This window comes from Stegostoma tigrinum, chromosome 7, assembly GCF_030684315.1.
Source record: "Stegostoma tigrinum isolate sSteTig4 chromosome 7, sSteTig4.hap1, whole genome shotgun sequence".
In the NCBI taxonomy this organism is placed as follows: domain Eukaryota; kingdom Metazoa; phylum Chordata; class Chondrichthyes; order Orectolobiformes; family Stegostomatidae; genus Stegostoma; species Stegostoma tigrinum.
The window spans coordinates 60,035,297-60,054,735 of record NC_081360.1 but is presented as its reverse complement, the minus strand read 5'-3'; the positions used below and the strand labels follow the sequence as shown (position 1 = coordinate 60,054,735).

General features: G+C 37.5%; 1 protein-coding gene across 8 annotated transcripts in view; it reads right to left on the bottom strand.

Moving 5' to 3' along the window:
• The window catches only part of LOC125453791 (TRAF family member-associated NF-kappa-B activator-like), a 76,484-nt gene that overhangs the window by 15,373 nt on the left and 41,672 nt on the right, over window positions 1-19,439 (bottom strand). For all 8 annotated transcript variants that reach the window (XM_048533732.2, XM_048533728.2, XM_048533729.2 and 5 more), the window contains 4 exons: window positions 16,532-16,717; window positions 12,019-12,092; window positions 7,274-7,389; window positions 4,574-5,136 (listed from right to left, as the gene is read on the bottom strand). In XM_048533732.2, coding sequence (XP_048389689.1) covers window positions 4,574-5,136; window positions 7,274-7,389; window positions 12,019-12,092; window positions 16,532-16,717 — 939 coding nt within the window. The remainder of the gene's footprint in view (window positions 1-4,573; window positions 5,137-7,273; window positions 7,390-12,018; window positions 12,093-16,531; window positions 16,718-19,439) is intronic.

The window sequence follows — 19,439 nt, the reverse complement described above, 5'->3', positions numbered from 1 at the left end:
AGACCCAACTCTTTGCCTTCGCAGTGATGGAGAACACAATACAGAGAGTTGAAACTACCTTTGAAGCAAAAAGCTGAAACGAAGTGAGATATTAAACCCTTCTACCCTTAACTATTTTAAATTCATATGTAGCAACAACTTAAACAACATACAATTGGAACTGATGGAAGGTTCTCCTCACTGTGGCGACAGCATGGAAAAGGAGTGAAATTTAGGATGGGTTAACACATGGCAAGTTGTAAGGACAAAATGTGATTGACTATCACTGCTTGACAGTACACCTGAGAAAAGGGAGGAGGAAAGTTACACTGATGGGATGATTAGGGGTTTGGGAAGTGAAACATTGGGGTGGGTAGAGCTATGAAGAACAGGTCCAGTTATTTTGTAGAAAGGATCAGGAGGCAAACATAATGAGTGGGTAAGATAAGCAAATGCAAACATGAAAGCATCACAAAACATACTTACAAAATTTCATATTCTTCCATTTTAAGAACTAATGTTTTTCTTTTCCTTACACATTATGAACCACTTCTTTAGTTTTACATGCTTGATGTTACCAGGCATAAATTTGAAACCCTTTTCTAAAATCATTTTCTATCTTGTCAACAAGAACAAAATGGCAGTGATCCAAGGTCAAATATATTCTATAACAAGATATGTAAAGTAATGGGGAAAACAAAATAGCAAATTGGATTGCATAATAGATTAAAGAATAAAACCTTAATGTATGTCAAGAATCAAATGAAATATCGAAAACAATTATAGAACAATAGTTGCAAAGCCACTTAAGGTGCTAGAGAACGCAAACTGTTAGACAAGTGACAAGTCCAATAGCTGAGTTACACTATACAAAATACAGCTGTTACAATTAGCATAAATAGAAAATAATAGAAAGATAATGAAGAATAAAAGTGCTTTTAGATACAGGGTTAGGTGCTAGATGCAGAAACTATGGAATATCAATTGGTTTTCATAGTAAACAAAATACAGAATGTTTTTAGTTGTTGAAAATTGCTACAAATCAATATCTGTAGGCAGAAAGAATAAAGATAAAGTTAAATAAATACATTCCCATACTTAAAACTCCAATTTATGAATAGTTGTATTTAGTACAGCATATAGTAATTATTGCAAAATGAGAAATTTTTGCATAACTTTTGCATTGAAATCAGTAGTATGAACTTGGCGAAGGAAAATGATCTGAATCAGTCCTGACAGGAAATGATGAGAATGAACGAAATGGGAAGTTCTTCATTTCTACCTTCTTATGCTTTTATTGAGGATATGGTACTGTGCTGGCATGTATTAAAAAAAATTATAGTAAATCCTCAGTATCCACAAAATCACAAGTTGTGAATTCCACCCGTCCATGGCAAAAAATATGTATCAAAATTCAACCTATCTGCTATTTTTAGCCAATTTTTTAAAACTTGTTTTGAAATGAGCAGAACACTCATGAATTTCATCACTGGTGGGGGTACTCAGGAATAGGACCCTTGAGGATACAGAGGAATTACTGTATATAAGTGAGAGTTCATTTCCACACAAAAATTTAAGATACAAAAAACAGTCTGTATTGGATTGCTTGGCTCCCACAGTCATTAATGTTTCAGAACCTCTAGAGAAGCAACTTACTTAAACTTGTACACATATACAAAAAACTACAAATGAATACCATGACCATTCATGATGAGTGAAGAATGCATTTCACACTGCAAACAAGGAACCTAAGAAATGGTTAACTCAGCTTACTTCAGTGAACATCCACTGCACATGAGATACCCCCACCAAAAGCTGAACAGTTAATCAGAAACAGGGAAGAACAAAAGTCTGGGTTATATGGTAAGATATAAACATGGTCTACGTGCCCATGTGTTGCTCCATTGGCTGTTTTGCAAATGATTGTCAACTCGGAAAGCAATGGACAAGATACTTAAGAGCATTTGTATGATCTGGAACTTTACCAGTGCTTTCTTTTCCCCAGCAGATGACTGCAGTGCAAAATGCTGTCTAATTTTCTTTGCAAACCTCAACTTCAACTGTTTAGGATTTATTAATAAGAACCTGCTATCTGCTTAAGTTCATTTCCAAAGATACATTTCATTAGAAGATATCTGATTTTAACTAGCTGTACTTGAGAAAGAGTTTGGTTTGCTCTATCGCCCGCAGTGGTCTATCTATGTCTCATCAGACATATTTACAGTTTTGACAAAAGAAAACTTAATTATTTCTTTGGATTGCAAAAACTCACTATTTTCTGGTTGGGTAATCTTAATTTGAAATACGCTACCAATACAGATTGATAAAATGGATCCATTTTAAAGAATTCAGATTATGTAATGATCAAAAATATAGACAGATGTGTGAACAATAAACAAGTTATGATTTAAGTTGCTTTCAGGTAATAAAAACTTAATTGGCCATCAAACATTTGGGAGGCTGATCATATTCTTCTCATGCAAATGTTGTAAACAATTAATATCTAATCTGCTTGATGAGTGCAAATAATTAATTTGCTTGCCAAATAAACTAATTTTTCATAGAGATCCATATATGGAGAGGCAGAAGGAAACAACCTTATTTCAGAGTCTTGAGACAATATGCAAAATAGTTTTCTGCATGCGACCACAACATCTGCATTAGTTAAATGCAAGAAGTGCAGCATCTTCTACTATGGACTGTCCTTGCCCACATTTTTTGCATCTGTCATAAATTAACCGGAATAGCACTGACAATTATGCCAAATTGGGTCTAGTTAAAACCACCAAATTAGATTGCACAAACTTCTCAAAATACTGAGAAGATCTCCCTCCCAAGAGTCTTGGCTGGCTTTAGACACAAGTTCCAGACATAAAAGTTCAAACCACTGCACACTCAGTTCCCCACTGTAATAGGATGTGTCCTGCACAAACAGGAGATTGTGGGCATTCATGATGCATTTAAAATAATACACTATTAAGTGGTATAGGTTGATTCTGCGGCTTGGAGAAGGTGCATATTTTGGTTCATTAGATGCTAAGTTTTGATATAATTGATGCCTCTTTGCTGTGACAAGAAAGTTGGCTAAGGGAGGTCAAAAAAGTATTACAGAGAGTTGAATCAAACAGTGCTATGAACAGTTTCTCGACTGAACAATGCCAAATAAGAACTTACATTAGAAACAAGGAGTATTTCAAAATTTCATGAAGGGTATTAAGGAAACGAGATTTGAGCTGTCTTGAAAGGCAGTTTGTTAATTTCTTCAAGCTCTGTAATTCTTTGTAGCGACTTGGTATAGTGGAGGATCTCACTAGGACACTGCGGAGTTAACTTAATAGCATTCATACTGGTGTGGGATTAGAGTCAAATGAAGTCAAAGCTGGCAAAGAATGATCACTTCCATTGAGAAGAACAAAGGCAGCAGATGCATGGGAACACCACCACCTGTAAGGTCTCCTTCAAAACATTCATCTCCATGAGCTGGAAACATATCACCGTTCCTTTACTGTCACTGAGTCAAAATCCTGGAATTCTCTTCCTAATGGCATTGTGGGTTAACTTACTGCATATGGACTGCGGTCGTTCAAGGCAGCAGCTCACTACCACCTTATTTTGGACAACTAGAGCTAGGCAAAAAATGCTGGCCTGCCAGCAATGCCCACATCCCATGAATAAATTAAAAAAGAGTGGAGTTATTTTTCTTTAGTAGTCTAGGAGGGAGGTCTAAAGCAATTTGGATTTTGATTCATGTTGTACTGTGTATGATCAGGAGGATAATAATGAAAGCACTTTGTTCAGAGACTGGTTAAAAATAATGATACCTATAGAAACATTATGTTGTAGCAGGGCATCTAGGATGTCTGTTACTAGTAACACTTATTTCTGCATCTTGAGCTAAAAAAATTCTTGTGTATTAAATTGCTGAAACTGCAAGCTGATAATGGTGCAGTGAGGGAAATCATATACTTGGACTGGAATGAACAGGTCAAGCAACTGTAAGCTTCTCTTAAACCCATCTGTTTGAAGAATTAACAAATAAATGCTAAAAGTAAAGCTGGAAGTGAGTGTCCTCAACGTCAAGTTAGATATAGAAAGAGTAAAACAGGGGAAAGAAAGGTTGGAATGAGAGAGACTGAAAAGGAATAAAGTTTCAGTTTGACATTTTTAAGATTCCCAGCAATTAACTTGTTGGAATGTAATCCAACATTGATAGCAGTTAATTTTCAACCACCAGAAACTGAGTGGCAATAATTATTGCAATAATTAGGAATACTTAACTGTTTTAGATAAAGTTTTTGTATTATCCCACACGTACAGCACCTGAGCATTCAACTTATGTCAACGGGTGAGCAGTTAATAAAATATGATGTTGGCATAGAATAACAAGGCAGATTGCAATTTTTGGATTTTGACATTTAGCCACATATCCCCTCACTTGAAGCTGTACTGTTTATACTGAGAGAATTGAGTTGAAGCCGCAGCGTTATTTTGGCCACAAATTCAGATCCAAAATATGGACTCATGTCACTAAGTAACAAAGAATGCAACTGAAATACATTATTTACAGTGCTGGTTTTGGTAGGTTTTGACTTACATGTTGTGGTCCTCTGATCACTGTTGGTTCCGTTGAAACTATCTGATGAGATTCAGCACTTGGAAAAGGTTTTGATGGTTTAAGAAATGAAGGGCTTGAAGGACTTCTCAATGTGCTGTTATCAATTGCAGTACCTACGGAAGCATTAACGTTTGCAGTCTTTCCTTGCTCATCACCGAAATGGTTGGGTTTTGTCTTATTAGTTGGTCCCACAGGAAATGTTTCAAATAAAGTGCACTGTTCCCTATTCTTATCTTTCAAGTCCTGGATATCACCTTGCAACAGTGCTCCTTCAATTTTACATATGGGATCTTCAAAAGGAGTTTTTGAAATTGTTTTTTCTGGTGCACTGTTTAGGAAATCATAGTCACTGTCAGAAGGTGGGAATCTGACATCTAATTCAGACAGAGACTCAACTACTTGAAGAAGTTCCTGTTGCATTCCATACCCTTGCAATGCAGCAGAGGTTTTAGATATATTTTTGTCTTTGCCAACAAAATGTTCTTCTGCATGTTCTTGCTCTCCTTCATCTGTACACTGTATAGGCATTGAGAATGGCATATCTAAAGGAATCAAAAAGAAGACAACAATTGGATCTCAAACTATCTCGGAAAGCCAAAAAAAAATTAAAGAAAGTAACACAGTCTTACACTTCAATCATGAACCTGTACGGCAATGTTCAAGTTACTTATGCAGCCCTTTGTATTTTCTTCTCTATAACACAGTAACAGGTATATGATATATCACAAGTGTAAAACATACTTTGTTACATCAAGGTCATACACTACATACTTGAATTAAGTTAAAATATCTGAAATCTGTTGCGGTGTGTGTAGTGAGTACCAAGTCACATAATTTAAAAAGTTAAGTTCTTTTGGAGCACAGAGAATAAATATTAGTTTTTAAAATCAATGCCTGTGAGGGCATTTAAACTTTAATCAATACATAGTTTTAAAATTGTTCTGGAGTTCAAAAATCAGCATCCATAGTTGGAAGGAAAACAATTTATACTGAAGAATGGCAGTTGATCAGTGACTACCCTTCTGAGATCAACACAGCAGCATGAGTTGCTAGGTCATGGAAACAAAAGCTCTAGTTCTTTGAACATCTCTATTTATAATAAAGAACTTTTAATTTATATCATAGGAAAAATGATTGGAAAGTCTAGGATCAAGCATCTGATATCTTTCCTGCTAAATGAGGAGGTCATATCTGGAGATAAAAGGCCACTTCCTAGGCAATGAGAAATGAAGACCACCTAGACTCAAGATCACAGCAGCCAAGATTTCATGGGTGAGAATGCCTTAAGCCATAAGGAAATAAAGGGGACAACAGTAAATATGTTCAGTGCAAAACTGAGCCAATCATATTTTTCAAAAAGATTTAATTTCCTAGGATTGAACAGAGAATAAACTTTAATAAATTTACCATAACATTATTACAAGAAATTTCTACCTCATTCCTAAATCTCTCAATACACATGAAAACTGCTGTATTTTTAACCATTTTCACTGTGCGGTTATTTCAAGCAATCCTTTTATTTGAAAAAGCCTACAAATACTGACATTTTATTACTGGTAACAACACACTGCACTTCACAATGACAAAGAGTGGTTCAGTGCTTCTTCACAGAAAGAAAATTTGGGGTGGGGGCAAGGACAGTAGGCTTATGTTTTCAATGGCTGCTTAAGAGTTGCACTGGTATAATTTACCTAACAAGCACTTGCTTTCCCACAAGCCACAGGCAGAATATTACTGGGAGCACCTAAGTGCACAAAACAACGCAAAAATTATATTCATTTCATAGTTTTATTGAAACTACTAGAAGTGAAGGAATGTTTACACCACGTTCCAGGTTATAATCAACAAATTGATAAAATTAATTTTTATTATAAAGTTACATATGCCAAAGTTATGAAATCAGTATACTTGTCATGTTGAGTCAATCAAGATTTATGGGATAAAAACATGAAATGATGTACCTTACACTATACTGTCACTCAACATTTACATTCTTTAAGCTAAAGTTATCTTAATTTATTCCATTCGACCCACTCCCTTATTAAAACTTCAATTTTATCAGTTTCTGTAATCATTATTTCATTGGTGCTAAGGCAGACATTACATTTTTAATATTATCAAGTTAGAAAAAGGAGAACAAGTATTTAGTTGGATTAAAAAAAAACTCAAGTCTATAACTGCTAGTAAATTTCTATTAGCCTTTTGAAATCATGAAAATTAAACTTTGATTTTAATTTGTTCACCACACCCCTCAACCCCAGCATACTCTTGTTTCAATATTATTAATTTATTGTAAACTTGTGCTCAAGACTTTAAGATATTACTGCCAGGAGTAGTGAGCATTTCCATAAGATTATATGAATTACAAACTGCACAGCATTATTAAATTAATGACCAGTCTTCTGTACTGATTTTGCAAACAATGTTCAAAAAATCTTCAGGTATTTCTTCTGTAATTAAGTGTTTGCTCATCAGACTTTTTATGTAAAGACTGTAGTTGTATTTTCACCATATTTGAAACAAAAAAAAAGATTCAAATAATGGAGACTTCTAAGGAGAGATACAACATTCTGAAAGTGGGGAATAAAAATGAGGTAAGTATCTTTGCAGTACTAAAGATTCCATTGGATTCCCCAAACGACTGAAGTACAATGCAAAGAAAATGTGCATAGTACTCACTTATTACTTCTTTGCTGTAGTTATATTTACTCAGAAGTTCCGTTTGTTTCTTTGTTAAGGCAGACAGTTGTTTAAATTCTTGACAAATCTCTTGAAAAGCAAAGTCCAACCTCTCTCTGTAATACAAGTATTGGTATGTCAGAAGAGCGGTTTAATGTTAATTTTCCGACATAAATCACTTGCCATTACACAGCCTTCTTCATTGAAAGGAGGGACGTTTAGGTCTCAGACTTGGCCGTGACCACAATCTATTCTGTTACATGATCAGCTGACAGAAGGTGCGCTTATAGCAAAGTAGAAAACTGCCAATTTTTCACATTTCCTGAACCTGTGATCATCTGGTTGGGAGGCAGGCCACCAGGTGGTGATAAGAGCTACATTTTGAATAAATGGCTTCATTTCTTTGTGAAGGTACAAATACCAAAGCCGTCTTACATCTGCAACTAAAGGGTTGATACAATGACATTTACTGCAGTGGTAACTTATAATATTTCAGAACTAAGTATTAGTTTCACGGGAGAATAATGCATTTGGAACTAATTCCTCAACACAGAAGTCGAATGTTTTATAACCAGTCTATACTGCCAAGTTTGTGTCCAATTTAAATTTGGCATTTACAATGATCCAGCACTAGACTGGCACTATAAATCCTGCTGAATTACTACTTCAAGCTCATACCAGCATGGCAAGATAATCACCCCTTCAGGGGCTGGTATCAGGCCAAGAGGAATTCAGAGGTACTTCACTGAAGATTCTGGCAGAAGTGCAATCTGGCTTCACTATCCTGGCACCCCTTATACTTATCTATAACATATCTGGTCTGTATTCATTGATGTTTTATTACTTCCAGCTAATAACTGAATAAAAGGATTTTTTTGAACAATAACATGTGCTCCAATAATACAAAACATAAATGAAACAGTCCATTTTCTTCTCACAAATTTGCTTCCCTCTGAGGTGCAGTTTAATTTCTAAGGCATGAGTGCCTAGTCCAAGACACCAAGAGACTAAGTCTAAGCCTGTGACAGCGACCTGCGGTCTATTATGGGCATCCCAACCCAATACTTGCTACCCCTACACACACACAAAATGCCATGGTAATAATGATGAGGATCGAGATTCTTTTTGACATTATTTTCTATAAACAAGCTAAGAATATAGAGGGTTAATGCAATACCACAGTTACTATCCCACATGAGATCCATTACCATGCACAGAAATGGTACCTTCTGCTCTACAGGCCATAAAGTAGTGCCTTTTGCACATTACATTATCGCAGGAGCTCAATTTAGATATATTGTGATGTCAAAAATTGTTGCTGCAAATTACAGTGTTAAAAACCGGACTGTTACACACCACCTTCTTAGATTAATTGAGTCCATTTTAAAATAACAGCATGATCAGACACTGAAAGAATGGGGATTTGTGGAAGTTAGAATAAATTTTAACTGGCATGTTGGCAGAGTTGGCGGGTGGTGCTGTTGGCAGAGCTGGGGAATGGGTCCGGTGGTAAGGTTGCAGGGGGAGCGGTGAGGAGGGGAGAAGTAAGTGGAGGAGAAATGGAAAACACTTATTAAACAGAGAAAGATCCTAACCAAAGATTGGAAAGGAAGATAGATGAAGAAAATTTAAAAAAAACTTTAAATAAAAGGCCAATGCATGTGCAAATTTGAAGAATTCACTATTTTTTTGGCCTTGACTATAAAGTAACAAAAACAGAAGGAAAACAAAGGCCCCAGAAAGAAATCAAATTGCAGTTAAGTGGAACAAAATGACTGTCAAGATGCGAAATCACTGAAAAATATTGAAATGCAAATTGTACAGGAATGAGGAACAGTTTATTAAGAGAGAGAAAAACATTAACTTCCATGACAATAAATCATATTTTTTAGGTTTATCATCTTAAAAACGCTACTTGTAGAACTATATCAAATTAAAAACTGACAGCTGGAATGGCTCTGAAAGTACAAACATGGTGGGCAATTTCTTGAAATTGCAACCTTTCAAATAGTTAATTAACTAGGAGATCTTTGCTGACCTAGATTTCAGCTAATTAGCATGCTTGCATTGTTTATTTAAGTCAATGAGAAAAGTGGGACACTTGTTCATTCTACTATAGCCAAATGTAATACACTACTACTTTTAATTATATACAAATTACTTTTCTCATCATCTGTAGAATGATATTGAAAACACTGTCCCATTGGTAAAGTCCAGATCTATAAATAAACATTCCTTTTAGCAAATGTTACCTGCAATGCTGGAAAATGGCTTTGCACCCGCAGCACAAACAGACAATCTGTATTATATTTTCAGAATACACAATATGAAATGCCAGAATGGATACTCTGTCTTTACAAAAAAAGTACCTGAAAATCCACTAAACTGATACTAAAACTGGCTGTCAAAAATGCACCCCCAAACTTACTGTATGTACAATAAGTTGCTTGGCAAAGCAGCATATACAGGGATGTGTAAACTCATTTTGTTTGTTGTTCATTCATTTAGGTACATTCCAATCGACTTTCAGGTCCAGACTAACACTTAAAAAGGAGTCCCAAAGTATACTCTCTGTATCTAAATTTGAAGCAGCAAAACTGATGTTTTGAAATATCTTTGCACAAGTTATAACTCAATCCAACCAAATCTTTTGGGTTTAACCTCATTGAATTATTGTAAATTCTCAGTCCAGTGGATCTGCAACTATAATTAAAAGTAAAGTTAACTTTCTTCGTAAAAAGTGCATCACAGGAGCTGAAAAGTAACAGCACAGACAAATCTGTGTAGCTCCAGCAAAATATGGTTGCTTCATTTAGCATCATAGAGCACTCCCCGCACAACAGCCATCTGTATTGTGTGAAAGACAGTGGAATGTAGAGTATGCAGGGTAGTTTACGTGTAGTAGGATAATTGGTTGGCACAACATTATGGGCTGAAGGGCCTGTGCTGTGCTGTTCTATATTCTGTGCTCTATGAAGAGTAAAGTACATGGATTATGATCAGCAACATTGAAGCAGGGAAAATTATTTTTCATCTGCTGAGTATCTGCTAAGGTAAAAGTAACCATGATTTCTGAACATAGAAAAGCATAGACACGATACCAAATTTCCTCTCAACTTACTACATTTGATGGAGACTGCATACAAAACATCAAATTAAACTTGTAGCTCTTTACTAGGTTCATTGACAATATAATAGCACAGCAAACCCTCTAACTACAACTTAAAATGTGAATTATCCCATTGTCATTGCCTTGTATTTTGTATGACACAGAAGTGAACAAAAACATAAAAGGGTTTCAATTACGGGGCAATTGCAAACTGTATCATAAGAATGGGCAAACCCTCTAAGATACATTCACATCACATTCACATCACAGAGCATGAGCAACAGTATTAGAGCCTCAACAAAAGCAGCATGCAGTTGGGTTTCTGGAACACATCTTCTAAGCAATAGACTCGCCCCAAGTAACAGTGACAAAGGAAACCAATTAGAAGCAGGTGATTAACTATCCTGCGAAGAAGTGCAAAACAAAGAACAGGTATACCCCGTGACTTGCTAAACAGTTATCAATACGTAGAACCATTGAAAATGGGAGCAGGGGTAGGCCATTTGGTTAATCACACTACTCTGCATCCTGCTACCACTTTCTCCCATACTGTTTGATCTCTTTAGCCCGAAGCACTAGATCTACCACCTTCCTGAAAACACTGCTTTCTGTGGTCGAGAATTCCACAAGCTCATCACATTCTGGGAGAAGAAAGTTCTCCTCATTCAGTTCTAAATGGGTACTCCATATGCTTAAACTAAGGCCACTGGTTCTGGACTCACTGATCATCAAAAACATCCTCCTGTGTCTCCCCGATCTAGTAAGAATTTTATTGGATTCTACGAGATCTTTCCCCGACCATTCTTCTAAACGCCAGTGAATATCGTCCTAATCGATCCAGTCTCTCTTCATATGTCAACATAATGCATACCATCGGTCAAATTTGGCATTCAGAATATTAACTCTTCCTCTCTCTTCAGAGACTTCCTCACCTGCTGAGGTTCTCCAGCACTTGGTTTTCATTTCCTAACTCCAGCATCTCAGTATTTAGCTTTCATCCTGATCTGTGTAAACTGTCTTTGTATTTTAATCTTGCTATCAGGCTGAAGAATTTGCATTACATTCTTTCACTGCACACCTCATCTTATCACAAAACAGTGGTTGAAAACCTCAGCTCTGAATAGAGACTAACCAGAGCTTTATAACAAAACTAACTTTCACCTCCAGCTTGAAACAGAGAACAATATTTCAGCAGCCTTGAATTCTTTTTCTGTTTGTACACTTACCTGTTTCAATTATGAGTCTGACATTTCTCAGTTTCTCTGCAGTTCTTAACTTATTCTTAGTGAATCTATCTAATTTGGCCAAAATCCTTTATATATAACCAGGTAACAATTGTGAAAATCTGATAGTAATTATTGGTGTCAAGTGTGTGAGATTCAACAAATTAGGCACCAATTTGCAACTTCAAAGAATGCTACTGATGCTGTAATGTGAGTGCTCATTGTCCTGAGCTTCCTTAATATTGTACATTTGATCAATGTAACCAAAATATATTTGTCACAGCCATTAAAATACAAAGAAAATAATTCGGCTTTCCCTACTATAGTAACCTTTATCATTGATTAAGGGTTTGTTACCAAAGCATCTTATTTATTAATGCGACTTATCTATTGAAGGAGAAATAAAAACATACTTGTACAGAGGATGCTCGGTCCCTGTCAAAGGAACAGCATTCTTTGATGATGATTCAGCCATCTTCCAGTTTACCTTGAAACAAACATTTTTAACAAAACTAACTAAATTTTGTTTTTTGGTATACATGATGGTTAAAAATAAACAACTAGTATAAATCATTGTATGACTGGAGAGAATACAACTTAGTTACAAGGTGTATATATTCTTACAAACAGAATGTTAGATAATATACAGTGAAAATAACAGCTAATGCAATGCATGCTGCAAGGCTGGAACTGCCAATTCCAACTGACTGAGCATGTAGATGATCAGTGAGCACCATCTGCTGAAATTGTGTCACACTACAAGTTTAATTTAACATATGATTGATCAACTCTTTACCCTAATGTACAAGATAATTTGAAAGGCACATTTAAAGCTCAAATCTGCATTCCAGTTAATTTATATTGACCTCATGTTGCTGGTACTAGACAGATCTTGGAGTTTTAATGAGAGATTTATCTACCGAAGAGGCGACAGAGCCAAGGTCGAGGCTTTCTAAACCACCACTCTCACAATATTCAGACAGAAGAAACTTATAAGTAAAAAGTTCTAAAATTTTTAAACTGCAGGTGTCTAGCAGGCTGGATTGATACAGCTCAGCCTGTGTAAAGCCTTTAGTCTCACACTTACACCTACTAAAATAATCTCTGCAAACTCTAGTTAATTTTTTTTTGGAAAGATATTAACATGTTCAGACAGATTGAGGATTCTCCCTCCCTCTGGACTAAAACACTAGGCTGTTCAATTAAAATGTTTCCATGGTGGTTCAAACCGTGTTTAACCTTTGCTCCATCATCTGGGTCACATTCTAGATCACTTATGTGTAGGAACAGAGGCCTGTATAACCAGATAGAATAACCATATTCAGATGCAGAGTGGGAGTTTAATACCAAAGGTGGAACAGTAATTTCTGTGGCCAGTGGCCTTCTAGGCTATCAAATGCATCTCACTGGAGAAAAAAATGCGTAAAAGCCAAACAGGAAGAGCAAGGAATTACATAAAGAAATAACAGTTCAATTAAAACTAAGTAGGAAATTGTGTGAATGTGATTTATAGTGGGAGGCATTCAAAAGAGATCATAAAGGGGAAAGACAGCGAGGAGAGAGGCAGAAAGAGAGAGGAGTGAGAGAGAAAAGGATAGAGAAAAAGAGAGGAGATCGATACAAAATACAAATTAGGAGGAAGAGCAATCCATTCAGTTCCTCAAGTTCACTCGCCAATCTGATTGGTATCTCCATTTCACACTCTGTCCAATCCATGAGACAATCTGGCACTCCTGTTAGTCAAGAATCTATCTGCTTCTACCTTTAAAATATCTAAGTTACCCTGCTTCCATTGTTCTGAAGACTCACCATCTACTGAAAGAAAAAAATTCTCCTAATCTTAAGCCTATTATTTATAACGGTATCCCCTAGTTCTAGTTCCTCCCACGGGGAAACATTCTTTCCGATCCACCTTGTCAAATGCACTCAGGATCTTGTATTTTTCAATAAGATCTCTCTCTTCTAAACTCCAACGAATACTTGAGAATCAGGTGAGTGAACTTTCTCTGAACTGCTTCAAATGCGCATACATTTCTTTCCTCAAATAAGGAGATCAAAACTGTGCACAGTACTCCAGGTATGGTCTCACCAACACCCTGATCACTGTACCAAAAGATCACTACTTTCATATTCTATTCCCCTAAAATAAATTACATCATATTTGGATCCCTAATCACTTTCTGCACTCCATACTAACCTTTTGTGATTCATGTATTCTTTGACAACAAAATGTCAGACAGAGCTCAAACATTGAGACAGGACAGAAGCCAAATAAATAGAATGGAAAATTGCAAGTGTGATAAAGGTCTCTAACATATTATCCAGCAGGAATTTGGATATTTAAAATCAAAGTTTTTTCAGTTTGTAGAATCTCCAGGGTGGCAGAGTTTGTAGAAGTCTCTTCACTGTCAGAACGGAAAAGCTATCTACGCCACCCCAACTGGAAAGAAGTGTTAAGATTTTTCAGTAGTCCAAGAAGAACTGAAAATAGTCCATCAGAGAAAGCAATGAATTTCTCTTGGAGAGAGTATCTGAAAAGAACACTACAAGGAAAAAAGCTGAATCTTTATCATTGCTGCTTATGTAAGATTTTTGAAAACTAACTGACATTTATATCAGAGATCGTAAGAACTGAAATTTATATCTTTTTGTTTTCTTATGTGTAATAAATTTGTATTCTTGGGTTAAAAGAACTTCAGCAAAATCACATGAATATGTTCAGCAATTAATTGCCCCATTGGCAACTAACAAGTCAAATTTCATTTCATTAATCAATCTGACCAGTATCACCATCATCTGGGACCATGACACAAGACATGCAGACACAGTGGAGAGCAAGTGTGTGTGGGGGAGGGTGTGGTGGTAAGGATAGTGGGCCAGGGAGCGAGCACGCATGAGAGCGGGAACAAGACAGGGAGTGAGTGCGGGCCAGGGAGCAAGTGCGGGCCAGGGTGCAAGCGCTCGCGAGAGCGGGCCAGGGTGCGAGTGAGAGCGGGCCAGGGAGCGAGCGCGTGAGAGAGCAGGAACGAGACAGGGAGTGAGCGCACAAGCACGGGCCAAAGAGGGGAGCGAGAGACAGAGGGAGTGAGAGACAGAGGGAGCGAGAGAGGGACGGAAGGAGAGATGGAGGGAGGGAAGGAGAGGAAGGAATGAAACAGCATAAACAAATTCTAGAGATTTTCAACTTGCTGCTTCTCTCTTCATCTTCTGATTTCATTGGCTAATTTGGGCACCAGTAAAGTTGTCCATCATTAACATGCCATTATTACTCTAAAGAGGTTCATCCCATTGTTTTCTATCGACTATTTTTGCAAAGCAATTCATCTATGTAGAAGTGGTATCTGCATACTACTGAGATTGGCTGCAACATAAAACTACTTTTATATTTAACCTTTACAACTAATATTGTATTGTCAGGGTATTAGGCCAACACAAAAATATAACATGCACATTTTCAAGATCCAAAACTGGATGAACCTTGGGTCTATAGCAACCATTGCATATGATATCATTGAGTCACAGAATCACACAGCATGGAAACAGGCTCTTTGACTCAGTATACAGCAACATTGCAACAATAGTCCAAAAGGCAACAGAAATAGTAAATAAATACCAAAAACAGTAAATTTCAACACAAACATTTGTAGACTTCATCTGTACCAAAAAGCAAATTAGACAATAGAAAAATTCTTGTTTTGACAGTCATGTGCAAGCAAAATGGGTCTCAGGCTAACTCTGTTCAGAAATTAAAATAGAAGATTTCAGAAATAAACAGATCCATTAGCAACCATTCAAAAAAGCAAACTAAACAAGAGATAATAGAAACTGCAGATGCTGGAGAATCCAAGATAACAAGGTGTGGAGGTGGAAGAACACAGCAGGCCAAGCAGCATCTTAGGAGCAGGAAAGCTGACGTTTCGGGTCTAGACCCTTCATCAATAAACAAGAACTGAATTTTGGCATTCAGCAAAAATAAATTTTCCAATTTTACAAGACCACACGAGAGGGATAACAGTGCAAATTTAAAAGGATAATAATGGAGGCTTAGTTATAAGGCATGATTGGTTAAATGCGATTATTTCATTTGGAACACAGGAGGCTAAGAAGAGATTTAAAGGAAGTCATACAGCAGGACCTGGATAAAGTGAACAGGAAGGACCCACTTCCCTTTGCATGCAAGTCAATAATTAGATGGTAGTTATTTAAATAACTGGGAGAAATATTAGATTTGAGCAGAAAGTTTTTCACCCAGTGAGGAATAAGGGCTCTGAGCTCACTACTTTAGAGGGTCATCTGGACAGAAACTGTCATTGCATTTTAAAATTACTTGGATATACAATTGAGAATTGCAATTGACAAGGCTACAGAACAGGAGGAGGAAAGTTGTATTAAGATGGATAGCTCTTTTGAATGGTATAAGCTCGATGGTCTCCTGTCCAGCCTTAAACTTCTCTTCCACTGATTCAGTGGCGTCCCTTACACTTCCAAAGAAGAGAAAATGGACTTGAAACATTAACTGTTTCAGAGATAATAAGAACTGCAGGTACTGGAGAATCTGAGATAACAATGCATCGAGCAGCATCAGAGGAGCAGGAGGATGCTGCTTGGCCTGCTGTATTCATCCAACTCTACATCTTGTTATCTCTTGAAATATTAACTGTTTCCCTGTCAAGATACTGGCAGACCTGTAAAGCTTCTCCAGCACTTAACATTTTATTTCAGACCTTTAGCATCTGCAGTATTTTGCTTTTATTCCCATGCCCTTGTCGATGTTCAATTGATGACTGGAAGTGGTCACACAATCATTATTCCCTCCAAGCCATGGCTGAGTTTCAATCCAAAATCTCCCCACCTTGGGCCTTGTGCAAGACAGCTTCTGAAAATTATAGTGGCAAGTATTACCACATGCTACTTTTCTCATCTTACCTTTGAGTCTGGTCTACAGTAGACCTGTTGACCATGTGTGAAGAACTCAGAATGCTCCATTAATTCATTTCTCAGTTGTCTGAGTTCTTCATCTTTTTCTTCAAGGCTTCTTTTAAGTTCTTTTTGCTTTTGCTGGTAATCTTTTATCTGCTCTTCTAACTTACTATTTTCAGTTGTTAACTGTTCCTAGAAATATAAAACAATTAAAAGTAACAAAAACCTGCACATTGTTGTGTCAGGATGTATTAAAACGACCAAGTACCTGGGTAAATCAGAATATTCGTAGGTGGTTCAAAAAGATGAAACAATCATCTGACCAAATACAATTTTATTTAGAGAGTGCACAATTAATCCAAATTTATTCCATTGTCAGATTACTTCAGATATGTTGCACAAAGAAGCACTGTATTGAATATATAGCTCATTACTGCTGGTTTATCATAGGTGTCAATGCATCATAAAAATCATAGCACACAGGCCTCATTGGAGTTGCTGCACAGAAACAGAACTGGAACAAACAAAAACAGAAAATGCCGGAGAAACCCAGCAGGTCTGGCAGCATCTGTGGAGAGAAAACAAAGTCCTGTGACCCTTCTTCAGAACTAAATGCAGCTAGAGGAAAAGGTGACATGATGCTAATGACAGAGGATTATGGGCATAGAGGGGGTGGGGAGGAGTGACAGAGAGAGTGGGAGTGAGAGAGTGAAAGAGAGAGGTGGGGGGGGGGAGGAGTGAGGGAGGGATCGCGCACGAGAGAGCGTGCAAGGCAGGCAGAGGGACAGAAAGATAGGCAGGCAAAGGGATTATTGATATGTGACCAGGGAAGAAATTGTGTTGATGGGGACTATGAATTGTTGAAAATGAGTTGGCTATACTGAAAGCAACCCATTTCAATGCCAATACTTGGTGTAGTGGGGTTGCTAATATACCAGGAAGCGGATGTTCATGCTCTGAAATTGGTTAACTTGATGTTGAGTTCTGAAGGCTGTAAGGTGCTGAAGCAGAAGATGAGACGTTATTCCTCCAGCTTGCACTGAGCTTTATTGGAGCACCGCAGCACATCTAAATGGCAGCATGGGAACATGGTGGTGTACTGAAGTGGCAGGGAACTCGAAGCTTAGGGTCATTTTTACCATTAGAACACAGGTGTTCCGCAAAGCAGTCACCAAGTCTGTGCCTCCCCAATAGAACTGGAAGTTGGAACAACTCATGAATTTATACAAGACTGATCAACACTTTGACCAAACATGGAGCATGTGATAAAATAGAAGACTGGATGATACAAGTTCAGTAACTACGCCTGTACTCTAACTGCTATCCAGATGCTAATTGGAGACTAGATACCAGACATTTTCCATACTCTCTGCTTGCTCTACTTCTGTTTATTAAGTCACAGAATATAAACTAACATAATGGAACAGTCACCAAGTTAGTCAGTTAGCGATATCTATCACTCGAGCTGCCCTATTTATTAGTGTCAGTTACTGCTTAGATGATAGCACTATTGTATCTGATTCAGGATATTGTTTGATTAAGTCCCATTCTACAACTTCAACACAAAAACATGAGTTAAAGGCATGGACTGACACATGGAATTGTCAATACAGAGATGTGGTCAAGGGAGGGGTGGAACTGACAACTCAGCGTTCTCGAGTACAGGATCTTCAGGATGGACAGTACACTGTGTAAATGAGGATGTAATGTTGCACTATTAATTAAGGAGCAGTTCCTGCAGAGAGGAGGGTTATTATGTACGGAGGGTCTTCAAACAGGTCTTTGTGGGTACCATTTAGGAATAAAAAGGAGTCAGTCACATTGATGGGAGTCTATTACAGGCCCTCAAATAGAGTCAGCAGGAAATAGAGGAGAGGATATGTAGACAATTTGCAGAGATGTGCAATAATAGGTCATTACAGTTTCAACTTCTCCAACATAAATTGGGATAATCAAAATTACGTCAACACACAGAGGGTCCAGCAAGGGATGGTGCAGTGTTTGAACCTAATTCTGGGACCAAATTCTGGACAGGTGGCAGTGGGACAGCATTTTATTGACAGCGACTGTGTGACAGTACAGTTTAAGTTTGTTATGGAAAAGGAAAAAGATGATTTGCAGAAAAAGGATTTTGAGTATAGTGAAGGCAGATTTTATCAAAATAGGGTAGGATCTGGCCAAAACAGACTAGCAAAAGCTACTTGTCAGAAAATCTACTGTAGAACAATGGGAAGGGGAGGGGCAGGGGCATCAAAAAAGAAAACGGGCAAAATATAACCCCAACAAGTTCACTTTAGAGTGAAACATAGGAGCATCCAGAAAATCCTGGATATCTAGGAATATTCAGGACTGGATAAGAAGGAAAACAGAAGCTTTTAGCAGGCATTAGGGCAGCTTGGTAGCTTAGTGGTTAGCACTGCTGCCTCACAGTGCTCGGGACCTAGTTTTGATTCCAACCTCAGGCAACTGTCTATGTAGAGTTTGCATGTTCTCACTTTGTCTGCGTGGGGCTCTGCTGGGTCCTCCAGTTTCCTCCTACAGTCTAAAGACGTACAGGTTAAGTCAGTTGGACTTGTAAAAGTGTCCAGGAATATGCAGGCTAGGTGAATTAGCCATGGAAAATGCAGGGTTATAGGGATAGTTAGGGGGATGGCTCTAGGTGGGATGCTCTTTTTTTCTTTATTCATTCAAAGGATGAGGGTGTCGCTGGCTGGGCAGCATTTATTGCCCAGTGGGCAGTTAAGAGTCATCCACATTGCTGTGGGTCTGGAGTCACATATAGACCAGACCAGGTAAGGATGGCAGTTTCCTTCCCTGAAGGGCATTAGTGAACCAGATGGGTTTTTCCCAACAACTGAAAATAGATTCACGGTCATCACGAGATCCTTAATTCCAAATATTTATTGAATTCAAA